The 24,254-nt window shown below is 40.7% G+C and overlaps 3 protein-coding genes and 1 pseudogene across 3 annotated transcripts in view; all 4 read left to right on the top strand.

Moving 5' to 3' along the window:
• The window catches only part of LOC147464037 (protein NDH-DEPENDENT CYCLIC ELECTRON FLOW 5-like), a 43,129-nt gene extending 40,959 nt beyond the window's left edge, over positions 1 to 2,170 (top strand). Inside the window, exons 3-5 of the mRNA XM_086492496.1 lie at positions 1,452 to 1,602; positions 1,712 to 1,744; positions 1,818 to 2,170. Coding sequence (XP_086348622.1) covers positions 1,452 to 1,602; positions 1,712 to 1,744; positions 1,818 to 1,873 — 240 coding nt within the window. The 3' untranslated portion in view covers positions 1,874 to 2,170. The remainder of the gene's footprint in view (positions 1 to 1,451; positions 1,603 to 1,711; positions 1,745 to 1,817) is intronic.
• A 5,879-nt stretch (positions 2,171 to 8,049) lies between these two features.
• Positions 8,050 to 19,157, top strand: LOC147464035 (cytokinin hydroxylase-like; annotated as a pseudogene).
• On the top strand, positions 16,649 to 16,970 carry LOC147464036 (uncharacterized). The gene has a single exon (XM_086530046.1). The coding sequence runs from the start codon at positions 16,695 to 16,697 to the stop codon at positions 16,968 to 16,970; it is 276 nt and encodes a 91-aa protein (XP_086386172.1). The 5' UTR covers positions 16,649 to 16,694.
• Positions 19,158 to 20,668: 1,511 nt separating the features above from the next.
• LOC147464034 (cytokinin hydroxylase-like) lies at positions 20,669 to 23,083 on the top strand. Its single transcript, XM_086530035.1, has 2 exons — positions 20,669 to 21,115; positions 22,652 to 23,083. The coding sequence occupies exons 1-2, from the start codon at positions 20,669 to 20,671 to the stop codon at positions 23,081 to 23,083; spliced, it is 879 nt and encodes a 292-aa protein (XP_086386161.1).
• The last annotated feature ends 1,171 nt before the right edge of the window (positions 23,084 to 24,254 follow it).

The raw sequence follows: 24,254 nt of genomic DNA, 5'->3' as shown, positions 1-24,254 counted from the left end.
TAAATTGCGGAAGTAGATAATGGGAAGTGCAACTAGATGAGCGTTATCTACCATTGGCTACTTATGAAGCGAGCGGAGAGAGTTTGGGGACATAGAAAGATTTCAAGGAAGGAGGCCAGAACGTAAAGTTGGATACTTTTTTAGGACTTTTGAGATGAAACGAAAGCTTTGGCACAGCTTTCTCAGGAGGCAACTTCAGGGAAGCTTCCAAAATCAGAAACGCTACCTCTTTCCGAAGGGGAATGAGAGGCAGTGGTGGCTGACTTTATTGCTTCATGGACATGCACCAGGTACTTGGGTGGGATTCAAACAGTTGTTTGCGTCAGCCTGTCCTATGGTTGGCACCTGCTTATGAGGCACATACTCTCACAGTTTGGAAGCGCCCAGGGATGAAGAAGACCGACGCTCTTTTATTGTACAACCAGAGGTTTTGGAGTTCTTTTCTTCCCCTCGCTTCATTTTAGATGGTCTCTCTCGAGATGGAGCTATACTGTTGCGGTCTGCTTCTGGAGTCGGAAAGGTATTGCTTGAAGTAGAAGGTCGCGAGCATACAAGGGATGATGGCCCATGCACAGGACGGCTATGCTTTGCTCATGGGATCATTGGCTTTTGTAGATGAGGAGTAAGGAGAAGCCGTTGGATAGAGTTGAGGAAGTGTAGGAAGAAGGTGAAGAAGTTCCTTGTTTGACATCAGAAGAGAAGGCAGAGTGGGATCAGTAAGTGGTGAAAGTGCTACACTTGTAGAGAGACCAATCATATTGCAGCGAAGTGCTTGATAAAGGAAGAAAGTCCAGTGGACAAGGTGGAGACAGCGAAGGCAGTAGAGGAGAGACAAGAAGAGAAGGGTTAGACTAAAGGAGGATTGATCTCAGATTTTAAGGGGATACCACAGGATAAAGAGGACGAGAGTACTGAGCTCTTCCAAGCGTAGGGCAAAGTACGAGATCAAGAGGCTCTGATTTTCTTTGACAACAGGGCCAAGGCTTCATCAGAAACGGGACAGAGGCTAACTTCATTTCATCAGTGATAATAATGTATGTGTTTGTGGGCGTTTGCATGCTCCTTTATATAATATATACATCTGAGGCTTACATGGCAGAAACCTTAGTAAAAGTCTGTGTCATGATGATGGCATATAAAAACCCCTTTTATGCTGTGGTTCTAAAGTTGTGTCTAGCTGATAAGGAAAGAGACAACAGCTTGCAATGCAAAGCAAGGCAATCATTGGTTGCTGCAGCTTGTGAAGGGGTAGCAAAAATTTTCTCTCTTAACAAAAGCCTCAGGCAGGCCAGCAAGTAGTGTCTCTGGAGAATTGAAAGATATCAATATGGAGAGCTGTCTCTGAGCTGCTTTGCTTTAAGGTTTCTTTCCTTTGTTTGGTTCTGCGTTTCTAAAGAAATGCCTGTTATGAATGAATAAGGCCCATGTCCCAGCTGTTTACAATTTTGCAGGGTTTGCGAAGGTCCTTACTCTTTGAAAATCGTGGGTTTGAGAACCTGGTGGTGTCCAGTCCAGTCACGGATGGAGACAAGCCCTTCATATCAGTCGCTTACAGCACAGTTCTTTCTCCAATAACATTAGATAAGGGAGAGTCTTGGAGAGGTGCGCAGATTCTGCTTCCAGATGTGAATTAAGGAAGCTGTGAGCTTCGATACAATGCTGTAGAATGAGTTTGATGATCGGCTGGTTATCCAAACTAGCCTGACTTCAGGGGCCCTCACCAAGCCGAGTTTCACTTTACAAGGTGGCTTCACTGGTTTTGGTCGACTTTTTCTTTGCTTTTTGATATAGTTTCTAACATTGTCATGTTGATGCAGGTTTCTTCACATGTATAGTGTCGTATCGATCCAGATTTAAGGCTGTGATACCATGACGACGCCCCATTATCATGCACCTGCCGCATTTTCATCAAAAAAGCAGCCCTTTCTCTCAGCAGTCCTATGAGCACTTAATATCAGTCTACTCTTGTAAGTAATCAAAGTGAGAGTATGCGGGAAAAGAGCTGATTGTAGAGAAACCGATGAGAATTTCTCTTATCTCAACAATGCACCTTGTTGTTTGTGCAATCAATCAATCTCTCTCTCTCTCTCTCTCTCTCCCCCCCATCGCCTACAGTACTTGTGCAAGCCCTGCATCTTATTGGTTTACAATAGATGGCTTCTAAGTTTCATATCTGCTACATTGAAGGACAAAATACGTTAATGTCTTCCAAAGTTCTCGGCCTAATAGCGCTACTGGCACATGCCAATAAACCATTCAGCTCAGCTATGGAAAATGTAGCTTGCAGTGCCAATTCGTTTCAAAGAATTACAGCTTTGTGTCACAACTATGCTTACTTTTGTGAGAGCAATCAGCTAAGGGAGCGTGCTTGCTTCGAGTGGTGAATGCAAGGCTCAAGCGCTCTGATAAATTTGTGTGTGTGTGTGTGTGTGTGTACATTTCTCCTCTTGGCCCTTAAAGAAATTGTACCTAAAGGAGTGCGGATGGTGAAAAACTGGCTTGAATGTGTGTGTGTGTGTGTGTGAGAGAGAGAGAGAGACTTTCCTTGTACATCTTTTTGGTGGGTTTTCCTCTCTTTGTGGTTTCCCACAGAAAGTTAAATCAAATTGATTTACAAAAAAAGTGTGTGTGTGTGTGTGAGAGAGAGAGAGAGAGAGAGAGAGAGAGAGAGAGAGACTGACACATGTATTGCCATGAGCACTTACTAAAGATTACCATAGTTTGATTCGCCATAGGTGTCCAGTTTGGATGCAAATAATGGGATCTTCACGCACATGGAAACACTTCCTACCTCTTTGGTTGTTCATTTAGGATAAGTGATATGTCCCCCAACTTGGGCACTAATTCCAATAGATTTTGTGTGCTTTGGGATGCAAATAAGTCCACATCTACAAGAATCACGGTCAATTCTAGTGATCCAGTGGTAGGAAGAGACTCACGGTCAATTCTAGTGATCCAGTGGTAGGAAGAGACTCCTTGAATCATTAAATTATCCTCCAATTACTAAACAAGGAAACTCTTTTGAGCAAGATTGGCACTCTCTCTTGTAGATGACAAGGATAGTTCCATGACATCCAAGGTAAAGCTCAGACGGTGATTCATACATATGTAAATTGTCTTTCAAAGAAAGTGTAGAGGGCATCGTCATTCTTACATTGCTTGGAAGAGAGCTCGTCATCTAAAGAATTTCAAGGATGGAGGAAGGCAAATACCCTTTTTCTCCCATGATAGGACCTTTGGTGACATTGGCAAGGTCCTCAATTTTATGCCACTTTAATTATGCTTTTGAAGATGAAGACTTTTGAGAGACCATAAAGCTTCAATGTGTCTCTGCGTGCCTCCAAAAGTTGTATCATCAATGGCTAGCCTTCGGTCTAAAGAAGCTTCAAAAACATGGAAAACGAGAACCCAGCATGCAAAGTTCCCGCATTAGTGTGGTAATGTCCTCATCCACCTTGAGAGAGATGCTTCCCAATTGAGTCATCAAACTCTAAATATAATTAGTATGAGATGCTAGAGGAATTTGATGCTCTTTCAAGCTTGGAGAACTCAATTCTAGTCTTATATAGAAGAGTCATAAATATAGTTTCTTTTGGAAGGGTAGCCCTCAATTGGTGTTAGGTCCTCTCTCTCTCTCTCTCTCTCTCTCTCACACACACACACACACACACACACACACACACAAATTTTGACTCATGAACCATCAAATAAATAAATGATAAGTTATTGAATACTAAAGAAAATGTGAATGAAGTAAACACGCTAGAAACAAAAATTGAATCTAGGAAAATTAAATTTTTGAATGACATGTGGCTCTTTCAAAATAGTTTCACTGTTGCTCTTAAACAAAGTTAAAGCATAAATAAACTTGACATTTGATTCTCTTTTTCTCCCACAATTGAGATCGTCAAGTTGACTTGCTTGTAGTATTTTAAAGTAATTAATTTCTTGGATTTTAAGCACTGTACATTTCAAAATTTGTTACCTTTTCTATTTTCAAGTTAATGATAAGAAAATTTTATTTTAGTAAGAGTTTATTTTTTTCTAAGTTTCCATGCTATGTTATTTTGCATTTTTTGAGATATGTTTCTTTTTTTGGTTTGATAAACTACCATTCCAAGCTAATTCAACCACATGATTCCTATGACTATGAATGTAAATTGTAGTTATCTTCGATACTATGAATTGTGGCTTTTTTAGTCATCTTAGTGCTTCTAATTGTTCATTGTACACCATGCAATTTATAAGTTACTATTCTAGAATCAAAGCATCCATGAAAGATTCAATCTGATCTCCCCTTTATATCAGATAAGAATCAAAATTGAAAATTGGTATTTTTATACGATACTTTTTAGGACTTGTAATTATTTAAAATGGGTGAATAGATATATTTATTAATTAAATTTTGAAGATAGAATATACCTTAAAAGTTATCTTTGGGTAAGCCTTAAATTATCAAGCTATGACTTCATTGTAATCTTTCTGAAAGAGGAAGACTCTATAAGATATAGTTGTTTTTCATCATGTAGAGCTTTAATATCAGGGTATCATTTCCACAAATTTGTACTAAATCAAGTGGGTTAATGGGAAAGGATTGTATCTATTTTATTTGTGTATGTATCAAATTGGGTAAGGTTTCTTGAAAGAGTGCACCCATCGTGTAAATTAAGCATGATTCAAAGGTATTAATAATCTCTTGAACATATGTGATATAGGCTAATTTAAGGAGTGATTTTTATGTTGAGATAATTTACAAGGTAGCCTTCATACCTAATGCTTAATTAAACTAGGCCATCTCCATTGTCTCCTTTGTCTCAACCCTTTCCTAGATCCCTTGGTGAATCAAAGTCACCTTAAAAGCATACTTACATTTGGTATGTCTACACCTAGCTCTAATGTGGCTATGACGTCATCTCCGGAGGTTCATCATTCAATACCCCCTATATAATGTGCGTTCATGGGGTATTAAAATAATCTCTCTTTAATATGTTTGAATGAATAAAATGATTTTTTATTTTAGATTTTTTTTTCAAAATTGAATAAAAACCCATTATTTTAATGTATCTCTGTTAAATTACCTGAATTTTTTACATTTCAAAGCCCCTCCTTTCAAACTCACATTATACATTAACATGATTACATAAAACCTCCCCTCCAGGACGTTATTTTCTTTGTTGAAGAAAATATTTATGGATAGCTATCAAGTACTTTCTTGGGATGAACTTGGATAGAAGCTTTGTATGGTCTTGCGGTTTCACTTAACAATAGGTTCTCTATAGACATTATGTATATATGCTAATCTTGGTAACACAACATATACTTTGACACATGTAAAAAAGAGAGTGCGTTTGTGAATTCTACCAAAAACTTTCAAGCCAACATTATGATATTCTACTCCCATATACAATTCATTCACATGACTATTCGGGTTAATGTCCAAAGTTATTATTATTAAAATAGTTTGTATGGAACATCACCAAATTATCTTCTCTAATACTATAGGAGTATGACCATATCTAAGAGAAAATTTTGGTCTTTCATGGTCTTGAATGTCTTTGATGCACAAGAGTATTCGTATCATTGGATACTAAATTTTTGTATGATAATGCCCACATATGCTTTAGTCCCGTATGATCATATCCAAGAGAAAATTTTGGTCTTGAATGTCTTTGATGCACAAGAGTATTCGTATCATTCGATACTAAATTTTTGTATGATAATGTCCACATATGCTTTAGTCCTTAGGGATTGGCGATACTATTGGTGCGAAGGAGGTTGCTCACTCTCTCTTGTAACGTCATGACTCCACATTGATGATTGTTGAGTTGAGTGCAAGCATGGTGACAGCAGGGCATCATCTTCTTCTTTAACTTGAAGCAAATGTCATGTCTATGCAATTTGCCTTCAAGTAAAATAAGGAAGCGAGCACCATGGACACCCTTTCCAAGTTCACGTGTATGGGTGTGCATGCGAGAGGGAAGCCATGGGATCAGCTTCCCTCTATTGGGATGTAAAAGAAGCTCCCTTTTTGGACCTATTGCTAGAGTGCATGGACCTTACCAAGTTTTTATAGAATTTGAAAAACCTAACTAAATTTTGCAGATACTAGGGTGAGAAAGTCTTAAGAGTAGGTTGATAATTAGGATTCTATCTGGGACGGGAACAAGAATGGCACTAGCGAAGCAGGAGAGGTCGTGCATGGGAACCGACGCAAATTCGGAGGCGGAAACTGTGGCTTTAGTTTGAGAAGAGTGGGAGTAGGGATTGAGCGTATAATTAATTAATGAACGCTCGGGTAGACCTAGTATGTTCTTGCAATACATGATACATCATTGTAGTTTCCTCACCTAGTATACTGAATTGGCTCAAGACTCAAGTGGACAACCTTGACACTAAGTGGGACCGTGCATTTATTAGGAGGGGTTAAGGGATCGACAAGCGGAAAGTGAAGGACGACCTCGAGGCACACTAAACCTGGCGAGCGCAAAAATCAAGGCGGCATGGAAACTCCACTACCCTTTCACGACCCAAATTTGAACCATGACCTCGCGCATCGGGTTTTGTGTCACAAGGCTGACCAACTCACCCGCGTGCACGTTGTGTAACCCCTCACGTTTTTATGAGGTTATATTGTGAGTTAACGCAGGCTACCAAGGTTTTTGAGGTTTAATTCGTGTCCGAGTTTAGATTTTAAATAGTTTGTGTGGTTGCAATCACCTTGGCTTTCGTGCGTGAACTTCCCCATTGTGGATCCCTTTACCGCTCCTTAATAAATGTGGGTGTTACTTAGTGCTGACGGCATGACAATAAACATGCTAGCTTGAATGTACTCTTTGATTTTTGTGCAAATTAATCATTTATGCACAATAGCTTTCATAACTGCATTTAATGTAATGTAATTTGGAGAGTGTTTGAATATAACCACAAACCCACTTAGGGGTTAGGTTGTTTCCTAAAACTTGTAAAGATATCCTCACATAATTATTAATTTGTGTTATGTTCTATACCAAAATAAAAAACTTGCACTAATATATAATTAATTTGTGGATTTAAGTTTTCACAGATTTGAAATGTTGTAAACACACTAAAAATAGTAAATACATGTGAATGAATATAGTAAAAATAATAAATACATTAGAATAAAATTCCCAAGCAAAGATTTTCTCATGGCCAAGGTCTAATGTATGTGATTTGATAGATTTAGTTGGTAGGGTGCCTCATGTGCTCGGGCAATTAAACTCAGAGTATTAACCTATTTAATGCCGTTAAATTTAGAGTTGTCAAACTCAGAGTATTAACCTATTTAATGCCGTTAAATTTTTTTGCATGCTTTATGCTTGTGCATGGTTGAAAAACTAATTGTCCACCAACTAGCATAAAAAAGCATTGATCTTGACATCCTCATTGTATAATGCCTCGATGCAGTGTTCGGGAAAAATGTGTCTCAGCTTAATATCGTGCCATTTTCAATTTCAATAATGCCGGTTGATGGCAAGGGGAAAAGGAAAAATTCTGGCCCAAAATAGAGAAAAATAGTGTAAAACCCAAAAAATACCACTAATTTTCTAAAACTTCATCTTGGCAAACTCAAGGAAAGGAAATTTGTATGTTTGGAAAAATGATTTTTCCCGAAATCATTTTTCCCGAACACTGCTTCAATATGGATTGAATGCTGCAACTTACACATTCAACATTGCACATGATGCTTCTGACTACAATCAAACATGAAAATGCCTCTGTACAAAGAGGCAAAGGCATCTAGTAAAACATTGTAGTCTTGTCTCTAATGTAGATTGAACTCTGCAACTTGGCACCCTCATTGTACACGTTGTACATGATGCCTTGACTCCAATTAAACTCAGTTTAGCTTCACATAAGCCTTTTCTGTTTGTGGACTAGAAGCTAAAAAAATGTTATGTCTTTGCTTCCTAATAAATTTGAGAACGTCCTAGTAGTATTTTGTGAGCGATCAATTAATAAGTTTCAACTACAACTAGATAAATTAGTGAGCTTCAATTACATCCATGATGGCCAGTAAATGTCTAGGCGATGGCACTAGAGATTTGGGGCGTGTGACCCTCACGAGAAGTTTTGGACAAATTCTCGCAATAATTCCTACAATGTGACTTACCTCAACATCATGAGCTTCGGTGAGGGATCGAGGCATTGCATACCTAGCTTAATACGATTGGGGACAGGGGACCGTTGGCCCTATTTGGGGGGTGGGGGGAGGGGGGCGTGGTCCCCGACCTCCCTACCCCCAATCGTACCTAGCTAGGTATGCAGTGCCTCTCGAGTAGAAGCTCATGACGTTGTGCATTGTATGAAAAACATTGTAAAAGACTCCGTTCTCCTACATATGAAAATTTATGAATCTTCTTGTGCCTTGGTTTGGGAAGGTTGTCATACATCATTTAACTAATCATTGTCCCCTAATACCCTAATTGGTCATACCCTGAGCTAGGAAACAACTGAAGTAGGAGAGTTGTTCTTCCGTAATTATATCACAAGAAGATTTAAATATTTTCTCATGTAGGAAAACGGTCTTTCTCACTGTTTTTCATACAATGCATAACATCATGAGCTTTTGCTCAAGAGGCACCGCATACATACCCTCGTCACTATATGGCACGGTTCTAGGCCAGAGGGGATCTAGGGCCCAAGTTTGAGGACGTGAGGTGGCTTTAATCTCGGCCGTCGGATCACGCAGTGAACTGGGGGTGAACTAGGGGTGAACTCGGGGCAAAAATGGCGCCCCAAGTTCACTCCTAGTTCACTCCCGCCTAGTTCACCCCTAGTTCACTTGCCTCGCGGGGCGTGGTTCGAACCTCGAACGTCTCGGTTGTCACACAAATGCTCTATCACCACGCTAGCGCGCGTCGATGTCCATGTTGGCATGACACATGATCACACCCTAGTTTAAGCACCCCTAGTTCACCCACCCCTAGCTTATCCGCCCCTAGTTCACCCTCAGTTCACCCCTAGTTCACCCATCCCCAGTTCACCCCTAGTTCACTTTATGATTAGACGGCGGAGATTAAAGCTGCCTCGCGCCTTCAAATTTGAGCCCTAGATCCCCTCTGGCCTAGAACCGTGCCATATAGTGACGAGGACCGCATACCTAGTTAGGTACGAGTGGGGGTAGGGGACCACCGGCCCCACACTGGACCAGTGGTCCCTTGCCCCAATCATACCTAGCTAAGTATCCGGCGTCTCCCTCACACCTTCAGCCTCAGAGAAGCTCATGATGTTAAGATAAATCACAATGTGGGAAATTGTCCAAAACTTCTTGTAATATATACGTCGGGGTTTGAATGCTTTAATTGTCCTATTTTGATCTTTCGCATGAACCGTTTTTCCAAACAAGTTCTGTGTGTGTGTGTGTGTGTGTGTGTGTGTGTGTGTGTGGGGTGGATGAATAGAGAATGCTATGCTATATTTTATATGTGCAGGATACGGAAGCTGAAGGAGGAGGTGGAGTCGCTGTTCATGGAAATCATCGAGGGTCGCCGGGCAGCAGCACTGCAAGCCATGGCAGGACATATTGATGATGAGGATGGGCAGCAGAAGAATGATTATTATGGGCAGGACCTGTTAGGGCTGATGCTGGCAGAGATGGAAGCGGCCAAGCTAGAAGCTGCGCCTCCACTGCGCGGCCAGCGTCGTCGGCGTCAGCAGCTGGGCCGGATGTATACCTCTCGGCAGCTAATGGACGAATGCAAGACTTTCTTCTTCACCGGCCACGAGACGACGTGGCTGTTGCTGACATGGACGTTCATGCTCTTGGCCTCCAACCCCACTTGGCAGCATCGTGCCCGCCAGGAGGCTCTGCTCTTCCTGCACCAGCATGGCGACATGCCCGACTTCGACATGCTTAGCAGGCTTAAAGTGGTAAGCACTGTCACACACACACACACACACACACACACACACACACACACACACACACACACACACACACTTACACACACACACACACACACACACACACACACACACACACACACACACACACACACACACACACACACACACACACACACACACACACACACACACACACACAGAGAGAGAGAGAGAGAGAGAGAGAGAGAGAGAGAGAGAGAGAGAGAGAGAGAGAGAGAGAGAGAGAGAGAGAGAGAGAGAGAGAGAGAGAGAGAGTCTACTTAGCTTTCAAGCATAAATTTTTCCTTTGGAGGATTTGGACAGGGGGCCTCCCTCTTGGAGAGCACTTAGTAGGAAAGAGGATGTCTGCAACTAGAAACAACTAAACACCTGTTTCGGAATTGCCCTGTACTGCATGCTTTGCCTGGTGGGGATGTTTATATGATATATATATCTTTTATTGGAAGATTAAAGTTACAAAGTTCATGCTTTTATTTGGTACAATCCAAACTTCATCCCTGGCTTGGACTTGTATATGTATTGGTTTTCTCAGAGTAGGATGCTTTCTTTTTTGTGGATTTCCAGAAACTCTGCTTTGTTTGATGGGCACAACTTTTGCAGTCTCGCTTTGATGATGAGAATGGGCAGCAGAAGAATGATTATTATGGGCAGGACCTGTTAGGGCTGATGCTGGCAGAGATGGAAGCGGCCAAGCTAGAAGCTGCGCCTCCACTGTGCGGCCAGCGTCGTCGGCGTCAGCAGCTGGGCCGGATGTATACCTCTCGGCAGCTAATGGACGAATGCAAGACTTTCTTCTTCACCGACCACGAGACGACGTGGCTGTTGCTGACATGGACGTTCATGCTCCTGGCCTCCAACCCCACTTGGCAGCATCGTGCCCGCTAGGAGGCTCTGCTCTTCCTACACGAGCATGGCGACATGCCCGACTTCGACATGCTTAGCAGGCTTAAAGTGGTAAGCACTGTCACACACACACACACACACACAACACACACACACACACACACACCACACACACACACACACACACACACACACACACACACACACACACAGACACAGACAGAGAGAGAGAGAGAGAGAGAGAGAGAGAGAGAGAGAGAGAGAGAGAGAGAGAGAGAGAGAGAGAGAGAGAGAGAGAGAGTTTACTTAGCTTTCAAGAATAAAGTTTTCCTTTGGAGGATTTGGACAGGGGGCCTCCCTCTTGGAGAGCACTTAGCAAGGAAGAGGATGTTTGCAGCTAGAAACAACTAAACACGTGTTTCTGAATTGTCCTGTACTGCATGCCTTGCCAGGTGGGGATGTTTATATGATAGATATATCTTTTATTGGAAGATTAAAGTTACAAAGTTCATGCTTTTATTTGGTGCAATCCAAACTTCATCCCTGGCTTGGACTTGTATATGTATTGGTTTTCTCAGAGTATGGATGCTTTCTTTTTTGTGGATTTCCAGAAACTCTGCTTTGTTTGATGGGCACAACTTTTGCAGTCTCGCTTTGCCTAGGAAGCTCATCAGGGATAAGTTGTTTGAAGACAGCCTAGACCCCGAGAGAGAGAGAGAGAGAGAGAGAGAGAGAGAGAGAGAGAGAGAGAGAGAGAGAGAGAGATGTACCCATTAAAGCAAGGTATGAAACATCTAACATGCTTGACGTTAAATCCTGGAAACTTGTCTGCTCTAAGTTGGTATAGAATGACATAATTAGGTACACTGGGAATTCTCTAGGGATTGAAAGTTTTCTTTGACAAAAGATATTCATAAAACCCCTCTACACACTATGAATTAAAGGACCGCTTTTATTCCATAAACCTGTACTTAAAATAAATAAAAAAATCACTTTTACACGTTCCCTCTTGTATATACAATTATTTAACACTTTGAAATATAAAAACCCCTCCAACCAAACTCACGTGGTACACTTATATATTTTAAGGTGAACCCTTGGCCTTCTGACCATAAGGTTGTAAATATGGCCAAGGGTTCTATTTTACTATATATTGTAAAATGAAAAGAGAAACTTGATGAATTGTGGGTCTTTTTAAGGAGATCATCAGCTATATTAGAAAACTACTTAAGACTTGGGGCAAAAGCATCAAGACAACGATGCTGCCTGACTCTATTGTTCTTTGGAACTATTTTTGAAAGCTCGAAAACAAAAAGTAGTGGATGTCATAGATATTTGATATTGTATATATAACAGTAAATACATAAAGAGTTCTTCTCATGTACTAGTACATGGCTGTGGTCCTATAAGTTATGACCTAATGTGTTTCTAAAATAGTCTTGTGTTTCATCGAGCTAATTGAGTATAAACATAACTTGGGATGTAAGTTGGAGGACATATCTACTTGTTTGAAGCAGGTGAGTGTTATCAGGTTCAAGAAAGAGTATCTCAAAGCTTCTTAGAGAAAGCAATTTGTAGCTAGTGGCCATACTTTGTACAAATACAATGGACATGCAATTATACAATTTTCACTTATTGAGCATGACCGTGTGAAAGCACCAAGGGCCTTTGAAAGGGAACAATCTGATCTAGCACTAATTGATATAAATGATTGAGCACACTACAAGAGATCACTTAAATTAATTTCAGATTTTTGACGTGTAAACAGTGCACACCGATGTGCAAGTCGATGTCTATACCGGTGCGTATACCGACGCTTGTATCGATACACATACTGACATCTACATCGGTGAATCCTGCAAAAATAGAACCGCAAGTTTCTCTTGCGTATTTTGCGCCTTTCTTCTCTTCCTCTCTTACCCTCCTCCTCCTCACTTTCTGTAGATCTGCTACCTCACGATTTGTTGGAGTTGAGATTTTCACTTGTATGCTGCTCCCCATCAACAAGGTAAGCTTCTTTTCAAGTTTCCTTGTGGATTTGTTTACTTTTGTGTTTGTGTAACATAGTGTGTGTGTGTGTGTGTGTGTGTTTGCAGGTTTGAGAACATTTTGCCAATTGTTTCTTGCTCAAATTATAGGCCGCATGTGAGTGCTTTAACATTCTTTTTTGTTGCATACACAAATACACACACACACACACATTGACATAAAAATACACGCAAGTAAATAAAAATGCACATTATGCAGTATAAAACACACTATATATGACGCATACACATTTTTAATTCAAATTTTTTGTTTATTTTGTAAATAATATTAATTAAAAATCATCATCAACTAAAAAAGATAACGATATTTTATCATTAAAAGAAAGATATATTTTGATTTATGTTATTTTATAATTATTTTTATTATTTTTTATAAATAAATTTAGAAATTAAAAAATTATATTACTATTTTTGTAATTGAGACTTATCGTAGGCTATTCGATTAATTAGGTTTAGTCCTTTAACACTAACCGTTTAAGTAATAAGTGGTTTCATCGCTTAGGATTGGTTCGCATTTAGATCGATGAAGGTTAGACGTAGCTTAATTAGAGCGCTTAGTTGCTTATGTACTAAATTGTTTAGCCGGACCCGCTTAGTCCTACACACGGCTCGTCTAGTTTTGTTATTTGGTCACTTAGCGATTTAGGGCTAGTCGTGTAAGTTTAATTGGTATTCAAACAGTTTACTAGGGCTCGCCGCTTAAAGGTAACCGCTTAGGTCTTTAATCGCTTACCGCTCAGGACGGACTTCTTCGTATTTAGATCGTTGAAGGTTATACGCTTAGGGCTAACCGCTTAGTGTTAGCAGCAAAAGGACTTCAACAAACGAAGTAAAATAACGCAATTGGACTACAATAGCGCACATAGATTTAAAAAACGCAAATAGATTTCAATAACAAACTTATGTCAAACCGGTGCAAGAGTGACCATTTCTCTCTTGCATGTATTTACTTAATAGACTTCTTGAATGGTCAAAGTGAGTACAAACTGGCCGACCGGTCATAAATGGCCAAAGCTTATAAAAGAGCACTTGAATAATAGAATGTATATGAAATATATATCCGTTTACATAGGCCTAGATTGGTAAAGTCTTTTCCACATGTCAGCTACAATAAGTAGTAAAATATCAATTCCATTACATACCTCTTTGTTGGGAAGCACTATCCTCCAGTTGCAAAGATAAGAATTTGCAAACTATATTGGTCAAAGATAGTGATTAGTATTTTGTGTTAGAAACATCTCATAATAAAAATAAATAAATTATTAAACCAAACAACGTTATTTATGCATGTCGTCATCTATATAGTACCTATTCTAGTGTCCCATACCACTAGAATATGCAGTATATTGTGAGGTCCCCACCCCGCCGTCTCAAACGGCGGATCTGATGGTAAACCTGGTGGCCACTAGATCTATAGTGGAAGCAAACAAAGTGGTTCAGGGTTCATCTAGCGGACAATCTCTCATCACAAAGTGAGTTGAGTTCGAGCCTACTATCAACGCGATTAGGACTAGTTCAACATTGGAAATAGAACATGCCGAGCTAAATTTTTCCTAGTAGACATTCTTTCCTATTTCAAACAGTATATCCATCAACCGTTCTTTCCTACTTAGACTTTAATATACAATTGAATTAAAATGCCGAGGTTTTCGTCGGATTTGTCCTACATGTTAGGGATATGCTCTTTCCTAACTTATCATATGCAATGTTAAATTAAACAACTTGAATGAAAATGTGACCTACCTCCCACTTCCTCGTCAATGGCCCGTGAGATGGCCGGTACTTGGTCGTCCATGGGAGCTTTTCCTTTACCATTCACGTTGCTTCTTCCCGCCTCGCGGTCGTGGGTACCACCGAAGCGAGTTCTCTTAACGGGGTCATTTTTACTCACTAATTAATTGACAACTTGGAGAAAAGAACTAATGTCGAGAGTACTATAACAATCAAGATGACAGATTAGAATCACTGAACAATCACTCTTGTACGAGGGGTTAGATTTTCTTTAAGACATAGCAATTTTAGGGATAACACCTTACTTGTTCTATGGGAACTGGCTCTAAAATTTAAATACTTAGCTTAGGTTATTAAGAATTTCAGATTTTTACTAATTATATTACTAGAGAGGTGAATTAGACATGCTTAATCACCTTGCTAAAGTAAGTAGAGAAATGTAAAATCATCATATGCATAGGTGAGAGAATATTCCCTTCCTAGTGGATTAATGACGGATCAATATTCCTTAATTACATCCTAATCTATGAATAAATTGAATCCAACTTAGTTACTCCAATATTGTGTGGTAATAGAATGAAATTGACCAAATCCACATCATTACTGGCTTGACAATTAATTACTATGCTGACTAGCGGGAGATTTCTTCTTACTAATCATGCATTTATCTATGATTAGGAGAGATTGATGGCTTGCATAATTAACTATTGGATGATGATTATGTAATAGAATAATGATATGGAGAATTAGAGAGCAGCTATTAAGAAATATAGCTATGATTAAGCATCATAGTTGAGGAATCAAGAGAATGATGGAGAGATTTGCAGCAAAACATAAATTAAATCGATATTATCGTGATTAGGGGTTGAAAAATCTACTCGAATTTCTTATCCAATGGAGTTCTCAAGATGAAAATTGGGGTAGCACTTCCCTCCTTTGCTTCTTCTCCAAAAACTATGTGTGCCGGCAACATCTCCCTAAGATGTGTGTACAAGTGTGTGTGTGTGTGTGTGAGCACACTCTTAATAGGCCTCTCCATGCTGAAAATCGACCTGGCTTGCTATTTGCATCTGAGAGCTACTCCACTTATGCATGGCAAGTCCAGTTACATGCCTACCAAGTTTCCAGTTAGTTAGTGTAACTGACTCTCACAATCACTCTCAAGCATGGAAACTCTCCCACAACTCCCAAAAGAAGAGAGGGCGCCCCCTAGCTACTAAAGCAAGCTCTGAGTGGCCTGAGACCTGTTCCCACACAGCCTCGACCCCGGTGCCTCCACACACAACCTTAGGAAATTTTGGTTTTAGGCTAAAACGGGCCATACGAGTCGGATTTTAATGTCGTAAATTGCTATACTAAGTTCTAACTAAGGTGTATCTATCCGAATACCTGCCATATTTAGCAACCCTTGAGGTCCGAAAATGTATTTTTTTTCAAATTCGGGGTATTGGTGTAGTTCACTCCTAGTTCACCCCCACCTAGTTCACCCCTAGTTCACCTGCCTCGCGGGGGTGTGGGTCGAACCTCGAACGTCTTGGTTGTCACACGAATGCTCTATCACCACGCTAGCGCGCGTCGATGTCCATGTTGGCATGACACATGATCACACCCTAGTTTAAGCACCCTAGTTCACCCACCCCTAGCTTATCCGCCCTAGTTCCACCCCTAGTTCACCCATCCCCAGTTCACCCCTAGTTCACTTTATGATCCGATAGCGGAGATTAAAGCTTCCTCGCGCCTTCAAATTTGAGCCCTAGATCCCTCTGCCCTAGAACCGTGCCATATAGTGACGAGGACCGCATACCTAGTTAGGTACGAGTGGGGGTAGGGGACCACCGCCCTACACTGGACCGGTGGTCCCTTGCCCCAATCATACCTAGCTAAGTATCTGGCGCCTCCCTCACCCTTCAGCCTCAGAGAAGCTCATGATGTTGGATAAATCACAATGTGGGAAATTGTCCAAAACTTCTTGTAATATATACGTCGGGGTTTGAATTCTTAATTGTCCTATTTTGATCTTTCGCATGAACCGTTTTTTCAAACAAGTTTTGTGTGTGTGTGTTTGTGTGTGTGTGTGTGTGAGGGGTTGGATGAATAGAGAATGCTATGCTATATTTTATATGTGTAGGATATGGAAGTTGAAGGAGATAGGTGGAGTCGCTGTTCATGGAAATCATCGAGGGTCGCCGGGCAGCAGCACTGCAAGCCATGGCAGGACATATTGATGATGAGGATGGGCAGCAGAAGAATGATTATTATGGGCAGGACCTGTTAGGGCTGATGCTGGCAGAGATGGAAGCGGCCAAGCTAGAAGCTGCGCCTCCACTGTGCGGCCAGCGTCGTCGGCGTCAGCAGCTGGGCCGGATGTATACCTCTCGGCAGCTAATGGACGAATGCAAGACTTTCTTCTTCACCGCCACGAGACGATGTGGCTGTTGTTGACATGGACGTTCATGCTCCTGGCCTCCAACCCCACTTGGCAGCATCGTGCCCGCCAGGAGGCTCTGCTCTTCCTACACGAGCATGGCGACATGCCCGACTTCGACATGCTTAGCAGGCTTAAAGTGGTAAGCACTGTCACACACACACACACACACACACACACACACACACACACACACACACACACACACACACACACACACACACACACACACACACACACACACACACACACACACGCACACACACACACACACAGACACACATAGAGAGAGAGAGAGAGAGAGAGAGAGAGAGAGAGAGAGAGAGAGAGAGAGAGAGAGAGAGAGAGAGAGAGAGAGAGAAAAGTCTACTTAGCTTTCAAGCATAAAGTTTTCCTTTGGAGATTTGGACAGGGGCCTCCCTCTTGGAGAGCACTTAGCAAGGAAGAGGATGTTTGCAGCTAGAAACAACTAAACATGTGTTTCGGAATTGCCCTGTACTGCATGCCTTGCCTGGTGGGGATGTTATATGATATATATATCTTTTATTGGAAGATTAAAGTTACAAAGTTCATGCTTTTATTTGGTGCAATCCAAACTTCATCCCTGGCTTGGACTTGTATATGTATTGGTTTTCTCAGAGTATGGATGCTTTCTTTTTTGTGGATTTCCAGAAACTCTGCTTTGTTTGATGGGCACAACTTTTGCAGTCTCGCTTTGCCTAGGAAGCTCATCAGGGATAAGTTGTTTGAAGACAGCCTAGACCCCGAGAGAGAGAGAGAGAGAGAGAGAGAGAGAGAGAGAGAGAGAGAGAGAGAGAGAGAGAGAGAGATGTACCCATTAAAGCAAGGTATGAAACATCTAACATGCTTGACGTTAAATCCTGGAAACTTGTCTGCTCTAAGTTGGTATAGAATGACATAATTAGGTACACTGGGAATTCTCTAGGGATTGAAAGTTTTCTTTGACAAAAGATATTCATAAAACCCCTCTACACACTATGAATTAAAGGACCCCTTTTATTCCATAAACCTGTACTTAAAATAAATAAAAAATCACTTTTACACGTTCCCTCTTGTATATACAATTTTTTAACACTTTGAAATATAAAAACCCCTCCAACCAAACTCACGTGCTACACTTATATATTTTAAGGTGAACCCTTGGCCTTCTGACCATAAGGTTGTAAATATGGCCAAGGGTTCTATTTTACTATATATTGCAAAATGAAAAGAGAAACTTGATGAATTGTGGGTCTTTTAAGGAGATCATCAGCTATATTAGAAAACTACTTAAGACTTGGGGCAAAAGCATCAAGACAACGATGCCTGCCTGACTCTATTGTTCTTTGGAACTATTTTTGAAAGCTCGAAAACAAAAAGTAGTGGATGTCATAGATATTTGATATTGTATATATAACAGTAAATACATAAAGAGTTCTTCTCATGTACTAGTACATGGCTGTGGTCCTATAAGTTATGACCTAATGTGTTTCTAAAATAGTTTTGTGTTTCATCGAGCTAATTGAGTATAAACATAACTTGGGATGTAAGTGGGAGGACATATCTACTTTGTTTGAAGCAGGTGAGTGTTATCAGGTTCAAGAAAGAGTATCTCAAAGCTTCTCAAAGTTTTTAATAGAGGTCAAGAAAGTTTCTAACATAGTGTATTTTTATGTGCAGTTAGGTATGATTCTATTGGAGTCCCTACGACTTTACACCGCCTGCCACACTTCTTGCAAGAGAGGCTTTCTCAAGTATAAAGGTTGGAGATCTTGAAATTCCAAAGGGGTTATCGGTGTGGGTACCTGTGCTTGCAATCCACCATGACAAGACCATATGGGGAGAAGATGCTGATGAGTTCAAGCCGGAGCGTTTTTCAGAGGGAGTAGCGAAAGCTTGCAAAAATCCAATGGCCTTTATGCCCTTCTCTTTTGGACCTCGAAATTGTGTTGGCACAAAACTTTGCAATGATGGAGGCTAAGATTGTTCTTTGCATGCTCCTTTCACAATTCACAATTCATTTCATCTCTCTCCTTCGTATAGACATGCTCCTATTTGTATCCTCACCTTGCAACCTAAGCATGGTGTGCCTATCATTCTTCGACATTTTAGACCGTGATAACATTAAATCTTGTCAAAACTATTAATTGTTGAACATGACTTGAGAGGCATCAATCTATACACTAAAGCTATACATCCTTAGAGAAAGCAATTTGTAGCTAGTGGCCATACTTTGTACAAATACAATGGACATGCAATTGTACAATTTTCACTTATTGAGCATGACCGTGTGAAAGCACCAAGGGCCTTTGAAAGGGAACAATGTGATCTAGCACTAATTGATATAAATGATTGAGCACACTACAAGAGATCACTTAAATTTTGACGTCAGATTATTGACGTCGACAATGGCGGGCGTCGGATATATGTGTAGATAAATCTGGAGGAAAATCAAGTCTTTTTTTACAAAAAAAATTCAGATTTTTGACGTGTAAACAGTGCACACCGATGTGCAATTCGATGTCTATACCGGTGCGTATACCGACGCTTGTACCGATACACATACTGACATCATCTACATCGGTGAATCCTGCAAAAAAGAACCGCAAGTTTCTCTTGCGTATTTTGCGCCTTTCTTCTCTTCCTTTGTTACCCTCCTCCTCCTCACTTTCTGCAGATATGTGCCTCACGATTTGTTGGAGTTGAGATTTTTCACTTGTATGCTGCTCCCCATCAACAAGGTAAGCTTCTTTTCAAGTTTCCTTGTGGATTTGTTTACTTTTGTGTTTTGTTAACATAGTGTGTGTGTGTGTGTGTTTGTGTGTGTTTGCAGGTTTTTAGATTTATTTTGTTGGAAACATTTTGCCATTGTTTCTTGCTCAAATTATAAGGCCGCATGTGAGTGCTTAACAATCTTTTTTGTTGCATAACACAAATACACACACACATTGACATAAACATACACGCAAGTAAATAAAAATGCACATTAAGCAATATAAACACACTTTAAATGACTAGGGGTGAACTAGGGTGAACTCGGGCACAAATGGGCGCCCCAAGTTTTCACTCCTAGTTCACCCCTAGTTCACCTGCCTCGCGGGGTGTGGGTCGAACCTCGAACGTCTCGGTTGTCACACGAATGCTCTATCACCACGCTAGCGCGCGTCGATGTCCATGTTGGCATGACACATGATCACACCCTAGTTTAAACACCCCTAGTTCACCCACCCCTAGCTTATCCGCCCCTAGTTCCACCCCTAGTTCACCCATCCACAGTTCACCCCTAGTTCTCTTTATGATCCGATAGCAGAGATTAAAGCTTCCTCGCGCCTTCAAATTTGAGCCCTAGATCCCCTCTGGCCTAGAACCGTGCCATATAGTGACGAGGACCGCATACCTAGTTAGGTACGAGTGGGGGTAGGGGACCACCGGCCCTACACTGGACCGGTGGTCCCTTGCCCCAATCATACCTAGCTAAGTATCCGGCGCCTCCCTCACACCTTCAGCCTCAGAGAAGCTCATGATGTTGAGATAAATCACAATGTGGGAAATTGTCCAAAACTTCTTGTAATATATACGTCGGGGTTTGAATTCTTTAATTGTCCTATTTTGATCTTTCGCATGAACCGTTTTTTCAAACAAGTTCTGTGTGTGTGTGTGTGTGTGTGTGTGTGTGTGGGGTTGGATGAATAGACAATGCTATGCTATATTTTATATGTGTAGGATACGGAAGTTGAAGGAGGAGGTGGAGTCGCTGTTCATGGAAATCATCGAGGGTCGCCGGGCAGCAGCACTGCAAGCCATGGCAGGACATATTGATGATGAGGATGGGCAGCAGAAGAATGATTATTATGGGCAGGACCTGTTAGGGCTGATGCTGGCAGAGATGGAAGCGGCCAAGCTAGAAGCTGCGCCTCCACTGTGCGGCCAGCGTCGTCGACGTCAGCAGCTGGGCCGGATGTATACCTCTCGGCAGCTAATGGACGAATGCAAGACTTTCTTCTTCACCGGCCACGAGACGACGTGGCTGTTGTTGACATGGACGTTCATGCTCCTGGCCTCCAACCCCACTTGGCAGCATCGTGCCCGCCAGGAGGCTCTACTCTTCCTACACGAGCATGGCGACATGCCCGACTTCGACATGCTTAGCAGGCTTAAAGTGGTAAGCACTGTCACACACACACACACACACACACACACACACACACACACACACACACATAGAGAGAGAGAGAGAGAGAGAGAGAGAGAGAGAGAGAGAGAGAGAGAGAGAGAGAGAGAGAGAGAGAGAGAGAGAGAGAGAGAGAGAGAGAGAGAGAGAGAGAGAGAGAGAGAGAGAGAGAGAGAGAGAGAGAGAAGTCTACTTAGCTTTCAAGCATAAAGTTTTCCTTTGGAGGATTTGGACAGGGGGCCTCCCTCTTGGAGAGCACTTAGCAAGGAAGAGGATGTCTGCAACTAGAAACAACTAAACACCTGTTTCGGAATTGCCCTGTACTGCATGCCTTGCCTGGTGGGGATGTTTATATGATATATATATCTTTTATTGGAAGATTAAAGTCACAAAGTTCATGCTTTTATTTGGTGCAATCCAAACTTCATCCCTGGCTTGGACTTGTATATGTATTGGTTTTCTCAGAGTATGGATGCTTTCTTTTTTGTGGATTTCCAGAAACTCTGCTTTGTTTGATTGGCACAACTTTTGCAGTCTCGCTTTGCCTAGGAAGCTCATCAGGGATAAGTTGTTTGAAGACAGCCTAGACCCCGAGAGAGAGAGAGAGAGAGAGAGAGAGAGAGAGAGAGAGAGAGAGAGAGAGAGAGAGAGAGAGAGAGAGAGAGAGAGAGAGAGATGTACCCATTAAAGCAAGGTATGAAACATCTAACATGCTTGACGTTAAATCCTGGAAACTTGTCTGCTCTAAGTTGGTATAGAATGACATAATTAGGTACTCTGGGAATTCTCTAGGGATTGAAAGTTTTCTTTGACAAAAGATATTCATAAAACCCCTCTACACACTATGAATTAAAAGACCCCTTTTATTCCATAAACCTGTACTTAAAATAAATAAAAAAATCACTTTTACACGTTCCCTCTTGTATATACAATTTTTTAGCACTTTGAAATATAAAAACCCCTCCAACCAAACTCACGTGCTACACTTATATATTTTAAGGTGAACCCTTGGCCTTCTGACCATAAGGTTGTAAATATGGCCAAGGGTTCTATTTTACTATATATTGTAAAATGAAAAGAGAAACTTGATGAATTGTGGGTCTTTTAAGGAGATCATCAGCTATATTAGAAAACTACTTAAGACTTGGGGCAAAAGCATCAAGACAACTATGCCTGCCTGACTCTATTGTTCTTTGGAACTATTTTTGAAAGCTCGAAAACAAAAAGTAGTGGATGTCATAGATATTTGATATTGTATATATAACAGTAAATACATAAAGAGTTCTTCTCATGTACTAGTACATGGCTGTGGTCCTATAAGTTATGACCTAATGTGTTTCTAAAATAGTCTTGTGTTTCATCGAGCTAATTGAGTATAAACATAACTTGGGATGTAAGTTGGAGGACATATCTACTTTGTTTGAAGCAGGTGAGTGTTATCAAGTTCAAGAAAGAGTATCTCAAAGCTTCTCAAAGTTTTTAATAGAGGTCAAGAAAGTTTCTAACATAGTGTATTTTTATGTGCAGTTAGGTATGATTCTATTGGAGTCCCTACGACTTTACACGCCTGCCACACTTCTTGCAAGAGAGGCTTTCTCAAGTATAAAGGTTGGAGATCTTGAAATTCCAAAGGGGTTATCGATGTGGGTACCTGTGCTTGCAATCCACCATGACAAGACCATATGGGGAGAAGATGCTGATGAGTTCAAGCCGGAGCGTTTTTCAGAGGGAGTAGCGAAAGCTTGCAAAAATCCAATGGCCTTTATGCCCTTCTCTTTTGGACCTCGAAATTGTGTTGGACAAAACTTTGCAATGATGGAGGCTAAGATTGTTCTTTGCATGCTCCTTTCACAATTCACATTTCATCTCTCTCCTTCGTATAGACATGCTCCTATTTGTATCCTCACCTTGCAACCTAAGCATGGCGTGCCTATCATTCTTCGACATTTTAGACCGTGATAACATTAAATCTTGTCAAAACTATTAATTGTTGAACATGACTTGAGAGGCATCAATCTATACACTAAAGCTATACATCCTTAGAGAAAGCAATTTGTAGCTAGTGGCCATACTTTGTACAAATACAATGGACATGCAATTATACAATTTTCACTTATTGAGCATGACCGTGTGAAAGCACCAAGGGCCTTTGAAAGGGAACAATGTGATCTAGCACTAATTGATATAATTGATTGAGCACACTACAAGAGATCACTTAAATTAATTTCAGATTTTTGACGTGTAAACAGTGCACACCGATGTGCAAGTCGATGTCTATACCGGTGCGTATACCGACGCTTGTACTGATACACATACTGACATCTACATCGGTGAATCCTGCAAAAATAGAACCGCAAGTTTCTCTTGCGTATTTTGCGCCTTTCTTCTCTTCCTCTCTTACCCTCCTCCTCCTCACTTTCTGTAGATCTGCTGCCTCACGATTTGTTGGAGTTGAGATTTTCACTTGTATGCTGCTCCCCATCAACAAGGTAAGCTTCTTTTCAAGTTTCCTTGTGGATTTGTTTACTTTTGTGTTTTGTGTAACATAGTGTGTGTGTGTGTGTGTGTTTGCAGGTTTGAGAACATTTTGCCAATTGTTTCTTGCTCAAATTATAGGCCGCATGTGAGTGCTTTAACATTCTTTTTTGTTGCATACACAAATACACACACACACACACATTGACATAAAAATACACGCAAGTAAATAAAAATGCACATTATGCAGTATAAACACACTATATATGACTCATACACATTTTTTAATTCAAAATTTTTGTTTATTTTGTAAATAATATTAATTAAAAATCATCATCAACTAAAAAAGATAACGATATTTTATCGTTAAAAGAAAGATATATTTTGATTTATGTTATTTTATAATTATTTTTATTATTTTTTATAAATAAATTTAGAAATTAAAAAATTATATTACTATTTTTGTAATTGAGACTTATCGTAGGCTATTCGATTAATTAGGTTTAGTCCTTTAACACTAACCGTTTAAGTAATAAGTGGTTTCATCGCTTAGGATTGGTTCGCATTTAGATCGATGAAGGTTAGACGTAGCTTAATTAGAGCGCTTAGTTGCTTATGTACTAAATTGTTTAGCCGGACCCGCTTAGTCCTACAC

The sequence above is a fragment of the Adiantum capillus-veneris genome, chromosome 2, assembly GCF_014529385.1.
Source record: "Adiantum capillus-veneris isolate H3 chromosome 2, ASM1452938v2, whole genome shotgun sequence".
NCBI lineage: Eukaryota > Viridiplantae > Streptophyta > Polypodiopsida > Polypodiales > Pteridaceae > Adiantum > Adiantum capillus-veneris.
The sequence above is the reverse complement of the archived record's forward strand: the minus strand, read 5'-3'. Positions and strand labels throughout refer to the sequence as shown.